Source organism: Trachymyrmex cornetzi, unplaced genomic scaffold, assembly GCF_001594075.2.
Source record: "Trachymyrmex cornetzi isolate Tcor2-1 unplaced genomic scaffold, Tcor1.1 scaffold11, whole genome shotgun sequence".
NCBI lineage: Eukaryota > Metazoa > Arthropoda > Insecta > Hymenoptera > Formicidae > Trachymyrmex > Trachymyrmex cornetzi.
The window spans coordinates 222,401-233,375 of record NW_017295653.1 but is presented as its reverse complement, the minus strand read 5'-3'; the positions used below and the strand labels follow the sequence as shown (position 1 = coordinate 233,375).

At 41.7% G+C, this 10,975-nt stretch overlaps 1 protein-coding gene across 1 annotated transcript in view; it reads left to right on the top strand.

Annotated features, from left to right (window-relative positions):
- Nucleotides 1-8,973: 8,973 nt before the first annotated feature.
- Nucleotides 8,974-10,975, top strand: part of Amun (protein amun) — a 9,731-nt gene continuing 7,729 nt past the window's right edge. Inside the window, exon 1 of the mRNA XM_018510177.1 lies at nt 8,974-10,780. Coding sequence (XP_018365679.1) covers nt 10,632-10,780 — 149 coding nt within the window. The 5' untranslated portion in view covers nt 8,974-10,631. The remainder of the gene's footprint in view (nt 10,781-10,975) is intronic.

Genomic DNA, 10,975 nt, shown 5'->3' with positions numbered 1-10,975 from the left:
GCTAGATTTTTTGACATCCTAGCAATCAGTTTGAGTGTCGCATCTAAAAATTTCGATGGTCTAACAAAATTATTCAGACCTGTACCTAGTTAAGTTTTTGGATACTTCAGCAAAATCGTTCACTTCGCGTAGTCTGTTTTAATTTCAAAACTGTCTTAAGATGATAATGCGCCTTCTGATTGGTTCGTGATATCTTAAGACTGTACTTAAGGATGTTAGATGTACAATTCCTGCAAAGAAAATGAAATTTAGAAGTATGTTTAAAATATTTACTCTTTAAATAAACTATATATATATATATATATATATATGAATGTGAATACGATATATTTTTGTTTAATAACATATTTTTGTAGTTTATTTATTTTATTTGTTACATTTAACTTTTATGAGTCCTTTAAATATTCAAAATAATTTATGTAAATACATGATATAATATGGCTCAAGTAATGAAAATAAAATAAATTATGTTGAGAAGGGCTACGAGCCAAAATAACAAAATATAATATACGTAATAAATATAAATAACATTTAATACAAATGAAAATGAAAATACAAATAAACGTCAGTTTATTGTAATTTCAATGTAAGCATATTTTTATTTTTATTTCATTTTTATTTGTATTAAATGTTATTTGTATGTATTACGTACATTACATTTTGTTATTTTGACTCATAGCCCTTCTCAACATAATTTATTTACAATATAATATATTTAATTTATGCAAAGTTTCAATGCGATTCACTGATCAGTTACAAATAAAACAAATAAATATTTTGTTTATTTGTTCTATTTACTGGACAACTTCATATACATCGCAATGTACCTCTACGTAAATAATCTTGAATACATAATGTACTTATATTAAAAAATTGAGATTTTTGTCATTTATTTTATAATATATTTCCATATATTTTTGTTAGCACAGATTTAAAATACTATTATTTATTAAAATAACTTATGATCCAGATAATAAACCGTCATCAAATTTGTCGTATTATTTTTAAACGTGATTTAGAATAATCCGTAATTTTTTCATAATTTTGTTATCATTTTGAATAAAACATTCTTAAAACACTTAAATATAAGAATCGATAATGAATATTGAACTTACTTTCAACACGATGTCACGTTAAAACTTAAAAATGACTTATTGACGATTTATAATGTAATTTTCTATATAAGAAAAAATCTTGTGCACATGCACACTTGAAAATTTCTGCCAATTAATATTTAAAAAGATTAATACCAATTAAAAAACAAAGCATTATCTATTAATAACATCAAAGCTTCATTGACGTTAATCAATAAGTTCTGAATTCCAATCCATTAATAAAACCGTCAATTTTCCCCGCTATTGAAAATGAAAATCAATCACCCTCTTTTCAATTTATCTTCTATATTTGGAAAAGAGCATTCAATAGCTTCAGTACCTACTAGCAAGAATTTTACCTCTCGGATTATACAGTTGTAATAATAAATGATATATAAACATGAAACACGCGCCTATACATATCTCGCACGGTATTAACAATGTTAATAATAATATCGCAACAGAGTAAATATCATTAATGACTGATATGGTAATAATATTATATTATTATCGCGCGTTTATTATTAATGTAATTCATAATATCACAATAATGTAATCGCAGCATTATGTGTCGATAGGTACACAATGGTATAATGTCATATTGTATTTGGAAAATAATTCAATCGCGTTTACCGAGCGCAGAAGTCGCGCTCCATTCCGCTGCGCCGCCGTGCCGCCGTTCGCGTTCGTTCGCTCGCTCACGTCCGAGCACTCCGAGCTGTTTCGCAGCGACCAAGGCGAACTGCTTCGCTCTCCAACTCGTCATCGCCGGCTGCCGCCGTCGCTTAGCCGCGATACCGCAATCTATAACTTGCTACGTATTTTCCTCCATCCGAGAATTATTGCAGAATACGCGTTTCGCATGTGTCCATTTATAAGCAATAATTTTGCACCAATTTTATATATAGGATTTATAATTTCTCTCTCTCTCTCTCTCTCTCTCTCTCCCCCTCTCTCTCTCTCTCTCTCACACACACACAAAGAAATTGATCATTTTGTTGCAAAAATAAATCATAAAGTATAATATATTGTATTTATGTTAAAATCAATCCATTCAAGTATTTGTTAAAATCATGAATTTTTAATATATTCGAGTTTAATTTAACATAATGCGATTATTTGAATATTTTGTATTATTTAACTCAACATTTCTTAGTGTCAAAATAATACAGTGTATGATAAGTAAAATTAACATGAAAATAATGTATTTTAAAACGTAAATTCTGGCAAATATAAATGAAATACGTGTTAATTTAACATATAATTTTACTGAAAAAAAATACGCTTCCATAGTTTTTGTTTACAAATTGTGTCAGTGTTTCGTGTTAATCTTTTCACATAATAAATCATATTACTTTCTAACATATTCATCTTGTATTAATACAAAAATTTGAATGACCATTTAGACTACACAGTCGAAAATTATCGAAAATGCAAGACTATCCTCTAAAAAATATGAGTGTGGATTTAACATTATGTGGTATTTATATAATTTTCATCATATTGACGTTATATCAATATCATGATGTGGATTTAAAACCCGAATTAATCTCTGGTGTTAAAATTCACACCCATATTTTTTAGTGTACGATTTTAATATTCTCGGCTGCGATTAATTGGTTCGTTTATTGTTTAATTTATTGCTTATATTTCCGTATGTTACAGCTCTCAAATGAATTATAAATTATCGATCTTGGAACCAAATATTATGCGATGATTGCATTTGCGATATTTGTACGCATTACAAATCCTATACAATCAAATTCTGTGATTCAATTATCGTTGCGGCATCGTACTGCGAATCGAAAAGAATTCCAAATATTTCAAGCGAGATTTCTTGCATTGAACGAGAAATTATCCTAGACAACACGCAATATATCTAGAAATGCTTGATGTTCTTTAGATATCTTTCAGTCCGATAATTCAAGTCGATTTTTATATCTCAAGACTTCGTCTTAAAAGTAATAAGATGTTAATATTGCTCTATAATTGTCTTATGAGTGTACTTAAAAACGATCTTAAATATAAGATCCGACTATGAATACCTGTCTTAGACATGTACGTTCCAAAATACGTCTTTATGATCTCTTTATGACATCTTTTAGACATGCATGTTGTCTAGGATTCTAAGCTTCAATTGGGAAAAGTACTCAGTGCTGCTGACGCATTCACAGAGCGCAGAAATATCCAGAGATCGACTTTAATTCAACGAGTATTTCCGCGGTAAATAAATAAATATCGATCGCGCGCTGGCTTGAAGTCTCGCGGAGAAGGCTTCACAGCGAGGCAGCGAGGCAGCGAGCAAGCCGGCGAGCGCTACGTTGGAAGCCCGAACGCCCCGAACGCCCCGAACGCGACACACACAGCACACTCGGCTCGGCGCGCGCTCGCGCGCGCTCTCGCGCTCACACAGCTATATTTAGCTATATTCTCTCTGAAGCGGCTCAAGGTCACAGCGCTTGGATTGGTTCGCGCGATAAAGCGCCTCGTCCCTCGCACGCTCGCTCGCTCGCTCGTTCGCTTGCTTGCTTGCTTGCTTGCTTGCTTGCTCGCTGCCTTCCTTCGACCGTGTCCGCACGTCAGAGCGGCGCGACATTGTCACGAGGTGTATGGCGAGCGGGGAAAGAGACCAGAGAGAGAGAGAGAGAGAGAGGAGAGAGATGAGAATGAGAGCCCCACGTGTTCCGCGCGTAACATCACGTTCGGCGCGATGTTGGCACACGAATCGTGTAGCAGTTACGCGATACCCCTCGAGTTGTGTGGATGTCGTCAATTTCTCTCATTGGGCGGCACCGAGTGTCGCGGCGATGCGATGACGCGCTCTCGAATCGCGCGGCAGGATTTTCCGTTTTCGGAATCGTCACCACGACATCACGAGCATATCTGAGCATATCCCCCCTCCCCCCCCACCCTCTTCTTCTCGCTGAGAAACTTATGATTTTTAGTCAGCGATTTTCCTCGCGAAACGAGTGAACGATAAAGAATACGAATGGAAATTTATGTTGTGAAATGTAACTAATAATCTTTTCGAAGCTTGGCGATGCATTGGAAGTTTCTTGGTTACTTCTTACCGCCGACTTCGTTAGTAACGAAGTCGCGATATTGCTCGCAACAACGGAAGGGAATTCGTTAACATATCTTAATTTTGATTAAGGAATTTTAATGCTTTTTTTCATTCTCTCATTGTTCCGTCGCGAGAATTGAAAAGAGTAGATAAGAATAGAAAGGCGCGAATATAGGGAGATTGAATTGATTTAAAAATAGTCTTTAACGTGCCACAGAAAATCCATACAGATAACACACTTCTATGAGAATTTCTTTTTAGTTCAGTTATATTTGTTAATTATAATTTTAGTAAGGGAATTATATATTAAGTAAAGAGAGAGAAAGGGCCGCAAATAACTCGAGACTGAGTCTCCATGCTTAATTATATTTATATGTAAATTAAAAAAATTTTGCAATTATCGGACTTGAAATCACATACTGAAATAATGTCATAAATTAAATTAGCTATTAAATAATATCCCCTCTCGCTCGTACGCCTAGAAAATATAATCGCTATAAATATATAGTCTGCATATATATAATGCCTGTAATAATCGATATCTGCATCTATATTAATTGCATCATGTAATTGGCACGAAATGCCAGGGTATTTGCCTCCAAGTAATCACATTCTCAACCTCCTGATGTTTTTAGTTCTTTTTTATCTGTCAGATATATGACACTTTTTGCGACTCATCGCGCTTGAATAGACTTGGAGTATTATTTATTTGCTGTTTTTTTTGTTTTCATACACTTTGATCTTCGTCTACGTTTACAAATCGAAGGGTTTTCAATGTCACCGTCGTCAGAACGTCACCGGAATTACATGTATCGCGAGAAGTCGCGACTCGATCTTATGCAACTCTTCCCGTTGGCGACACCTTGCTGACTCGTCGTTTTATTCGTGAAAAAAAAAGAAATATTCCCGGAAATTTTTAGCTCGCCTAATATGAACCTTTTATATTCATCTTTGTGATAATCTATACAGGGTGGTCCAGTATTTTCAAATATATTTTAAAAAGTTATTCCTTACATTTTTTTAAATTCAAAAAACTTTATATGTCCGGAATGGCTTACAATTAGTTCAAAAATACGGGTATCAAAGGAAACGGATATTAAAGGAAAAAGGAAGCTTTAAAAAATTTCGAAATTCACTCGAATTATTTGGTTGAAATTTCATATATATTTCAAGAACATAAAGGCTCATCTTTTGAAGACATTTACTTTTTTAAATATAATGTAAAAGAGAAATTTAGTTTTCGTCTTGAATTAAAATATGAGAAATCATCTCTCTCTCTCTCTTAAAATCTTTTAAAATAATTAAGAATCACCTTACATATATTTATAAAATAATTAAAAACCATCCTAAAATATTTACGATGAAAGACATAAAGGGAAAAATAATTTTCGCTTTAGCGAGCAAACACAACTTCAATAGTATGTAATAACTGACAATGGTATTCAGTTTTGTACTCCAGACATTTTTAAGATACGGATAAAAACGAATTCTGATATATGAGTGCAATCAGAAAATACAGCAAGCATTGATAACAATCGCTAATTGAAGTACACATGTAGATCTACTAATTATATACGCTCTCCGGATTAAGAGTCGATCCCTCGACAGTAGTACTCGTCCCGTTTGATGTGTTTGCGATTCCATACACAAGAACGATTTAAAAGACCGTCGCAGTAAAATGAGAACTCGCATGAATATCTCTATGTATAATACATCAATGTATCGGCTCAACGGCTTTTTCGTTGATGTGGCAAAAAAAACCACTCGTGCGCGCGACACGCGTGATATGAAGAGGCGAAGGGAATCGAATACAAATGATTCAGCTGGAGCGTTCTCTGACAGCACAGTCTATTATTAATCTTTTTTTCCTCGTTTTTCAACATTTCGGGTCGTATTCTCGTTTCAGTTAGAATTATGTTGTAATTAATGTTACACATCGGCACTAGTATTTACATATTTTTCTCGATTTTGCGTCACGCTGCAATTTTCCCCGCAAAGTCGCGGTGATATCGCCTCGACGAAAATCTTCCCGCGCCGCGCGCTCGGTGTAAATCGAACGTTCGATAACGGACGGTAGCGAGAGAAGGAGAGAGCGAGCGAGCGAGCGAACGAGGGTCGGTCGATCTGGCAACCGCGCCGCGCGGCAGTGCCGGAATTGAATTTCAAGCGCCCGAGGGACAGAGGGGGCGGACCGACCGGCGCGGCCCTTTCTCTTTTGTATAGGGGGCACGAGGCGCATAACGGTGAGTCGACGGCCATGTTGCCGGGGCTTATACCCGGCATGTCCGTTTACCTGCCTGCCTGCCTGCCTGCCTGTTTGCCTGTTTGCCTGCCTGCCTGCCTGCCTGCCTGTTTGCCTGTTTGCCTGCCTGCCTGGCCTGCCTGGCCTGCCTGCTTGCTGCTTGCTTTCCTATCTGTCTGGCCTACGTGCCTGTGCCTATAGTCCGCACAATCGCTTCGCTTCTCTTCGCTCCGCTCCGTTCCACTCCGCTTCACGGGGCTCCGTCTGTGGCGGGCAAAAAGGAAAAGGCATTATCACAGTTTTAAGGACGATCGAATCTCCGGCAGCCCGAGTCGTTTAAATTTAGGAACGCTCGAACACTCGAGTTATTTCGGAAGAAGCAGCGAGACGGTGGAAAGCGGGGCGTCAAGACGCAGGAAGACGCTCCTGGGAAAACTCAATGTTCGCTTCACCTTTATCGCCCTTTTCTTTGCTGTAACTTTATCTATATTACTTAGAAAGTGGGTCCCTCTATGGGACCTACCGAACGCACAAGAAGTCGGAATTTGAACGTATATTCTGAAGAAAAAATACTCGAACGATTTTACTTTGTTGTAAAATTTTGAAAAATTATTGCGATGTTTATTTAAGTTGTTTTTAAACTTTGGCAAATATTTCTACATAATTATTTTACATAATTATATTCTATAAAAATATTTTAAGTAAACTTATTTTAAATATATTTGCGTGCTATACTACGCGATGTGTGATTTTTTCTTTTATAATTTTTCAAAATTACTTCAGATTTTTGTAAAAATATTTTAATTTGTCACTTGAAACTACTTTCCTCTACTAAAAATTGAACTCTCTATAAAAAATTGCATTTGTTGTATCTTTGACCTTTCGAGAGATTTATACGCGCTGTATCTTTGACCTTTTGCGATTTCTCTGCAGAAGAACGAAAATTATTTTCAAAGTCAGGGCGCACGTTCAATTTCTTCTCTTCGTATCGCGCCGCCACCTGATTTTGGAGTTTAAACAACACGGAATACCTCTCAGTTTTGATAAATCGCCGTCCAACACGCTCTACTGGATGTTCCAAAAGAACACGGCTCATCAGGCGCGCTACATCTTTATCTTACACGCGAGCAAGATGATAAAATTTGGCAAATGTACACACCGGCGTATCATTTGAACGCAGCTGCGTAAGATTCACCCTTCGAAAATCGGTCTCAAGAGACTGGCAGAAACAGTCGAGCATTTCAGTCGTGAGATATCCGTTGGCAAAGTATGCATGCGTCCCTGTACAGACAGCTATATAATATAACTTTAGCTCAAATAACCATTGCTGTAACAACTGTATCGAATTTTATTAAACTTTTGATTATCTTGTTTGTTAGTTTCTGGTTGTATGCAAGAAAAGGTAAAGGAGACAAAGTAATAATAAAAAAAGGAGCGAACCTACAGCGAATCTATTCTACGGTTTTCTACGGATACGTGCGTTGGGTACCTAGATACTTTATATAGTGACATATGTATAAACTTCAAAAATAAATTCGAGCGTTTTCTCTCTCGGTTTACTGCTCCGAGCAATTACTTGTTTATGACCTTACACAATAATCGCCAGTAACTTCGGAGCTTATCGGGCACGCGATAATGAGGGTATAATTACGCCGTTATCGCGTTAATTTTGTAAAATCTACATTATATTAGTAATAAGAGAAATATCTCGTCGTGGAAATTTCTATCTGCTTTTACATTCTCAGAGCAACAACGGTGGAACAACTCCGAGTTATTTTATCCATCCCTGAACACCGCGTCTCCACTGATCCTCCAGCATGGCGCCATGGAGGGGGGCGCAATGCGCAGCTGACGGTGGATGCGGTGTCCGGACGCACGAACACGACGAGGGGAGGAACGGCTCGTCCGTTCGTTCCATCGTTCGTTCTCTCGCTCGCTCACTCGCTCGCTCGCTCGCTCGCTTGTCAGAAGCGGTCATCGGGGACAGGAGAGGGTCTGGCGGGGTGCCAATCGCGACGGCGGTGAGCGACGGTGCTGCCCTCGCTCGGCCGGTTGACGTACTACGGTTACACACACGCGCGCGTGCGGCGGAGCGAACGATTGGCTGGTCGGGCTGGCTGGCTGGCTGTAATACGTGCGTTTCCTCCGTTTCCTCCGCGTTCCCGTTTTCGAGACCATTCGAGACAGGAGCAGGGGCGCGCTCGCTTCTCCGTTCTGCTGACGTGCGCGCGCTCGCCTGCACAAACGGAGCGCACGCACACGCACGCACACGCACGCATCGGCGCAGCCGTATATGACTTTTCGTCGATCTAGCGACGTTATTTGCGAATGCAATCGATGATCGTCGACCTCATCGCGGATCTCGTCGCGATATTCCCGTGAAGAAAAAGGAAATATCGACGTCGAGCGTCGAGCCAGCGATAAAAGCGAACATCAAGCGAGACAACGGGAGTGGCGGAGAGGGAGAGAAAGAGGTGGAAGAGAGGGGTGGGGTGGGGTGGGGCGAGGGGAAAGGGAGAGAGAAAGATAGTCTGAGAGAGACCGTGTTCGACCAATCGCCGCTTTCCGTGGCTTCGTCGTCGATGAGGCGGTCGTCGCGCAACGTAACCTCAGTCGCTTACGTGGAAACACGCCTGTCGGGCGACGTTGGTAGAAAATCGAGCGAACGTAGCTTATAATATATACCAAGCGGACACGGATATTTATTGTACGACGCCGCGTGAAAAAACGCGCGATTCCATCGCTGTTTTCTCTCTCCTTCTCTCTCTCTGTCTCTGCGTGCGTGCCAACGTTCACGCGTTTACGAGTCATCGGTGCCTTCGTGCGCGCGCGAGAGTACTCAGTGAGCATAGAAAAGAATCACGTTGTAATCCGCGACGAGAGACACGCACGCGAGAAACGACGGAGAGTCACGTTGATACCGCTTATTGTCAAGCAGAGAAGGACAGGGAGCGGAGTACGTGCCCTGCGTGCGAGAAGGAGAAAAAGAGAGGAGAGGCGCGCCGCACCGTTTGGTTGGAGAAAGGAGCTGCTCCGTGAAAATCTCGCGCTCCCCTCCGACACACTACACAAGGTGTCGAAGGCACGTCGCCGCGTGTGTTCGACCGAATTTCGCGGTCCCGTGCGAGCGAGCGAGACGGACGTGAGAGGAGAGGAAAAAAAGAGAGGTAGACGCGTAAGAGATATATAGGCGCAATCAAAGGCGGTAGACAAGGACATCGCGGTAGCAAGGAGAAGGACGCGGAACGGGCGTGGAAGGGAGAGCAGAATAAGCGGCGATCAAGTGGGAGAGATACGGACTCCGTGGGAGCGAGACGGTGAGTGATAGAGAGCGAGAGAGAGAGAAGGGAAGAGTCGGAGCCGTCGGAGCGGAGCGAGAGAACCGGATAGCGACTCGGTGGAGAAAGCGTGACAGACGTATTCCCAATAGAGCGAAAGAGGGGAGTGGGAGACGCACGGGAGTGTTTCCCAGGTGCGCGAGAGAGACGGAGACAACGAGCGCTTTGGAGAGGGAGCGAGGCGCAGTCGGATTAGAGTGGGGATAGAGGCGCAACCCGAGCGGTGCTGCCGCCTATTGGCAACGTCGCGTCGGCTCCCCACCCGGGCCAGTGTCGAGCGAGGTCTGACGGAGAGTTCTTACGACAGTGTGATTTTCTCTCGTGTAGTCGCACAGTGCCTGGGAGGACAGTTTCGTTCTGAATACGTTCGAGATACATTTTATCCATTCGTAATCTTTTTAAACGCACGTCAGGCGGAGAGAGGAGGAAAGAGAAAGAAAACGAGAGAAAAGGGAGCAGTCGACTCCCCTCCGAAAAGAAAAAGAAACGTACAGTGACAGTTATCTTTTTATTCAACGTTTTCGTTAAAATTCCACATACGTGTAGACGCAGGGCACGAATCTTTCCGTTCGCGAGAGAGTCGAAAGAGCCGTAACGTCTCGGTACGCGGCTCTCCCACCACAGTCATCGATTTCCCACGCGACGCGCTTACTCGCGCCGCACTGGTGAGGGAATTCGCGAGGGTGAAGTAGGATTCCTCGGCAAAGAGCAAACGAGACGTGGCAACGCCGCCCGTAGCAGCGGCGGCGGCGGCGGTGGTAACAGCGAGAGAACAGCGAGCAACGGCGGCGGCATCAGCAACGGGAACGGCCGACGCGCTTTACGGAGCAGCGGCAGTAGGCGGCGCTGGTGCTGCGCCCCGACGGCCGTCGATCGAAGCCCGCGTTATCGCAATGGCTTCCGTGAAAGACACAGCGACTTTCTTCGCGGAGGGCACCGCGACGCAGTTCGACCACGTTCTGAAACTTTATCCGCAGGCGCTGCGCCTCAAGGCCGATCACAAGTCGAAAAAACCCGAGGAGCTGATCAAGCTAGACAATTGGTAAGTACGGCTTAATGTACTCTGCGACGGCGGACGCACAACGACGCTGTCATTTCCCCTCCAAGCGTGTGTGTGTATGTGTGTGTGTGCGTGTGCGCATGTGTGTATGTATGTACTTGTATGTGTGTGTGTATGTGTGCTCCTGTGTGCATGTGCGAGAAAGAAAAGGAGCGAGCGAGATAGAGAGGAGCTGAT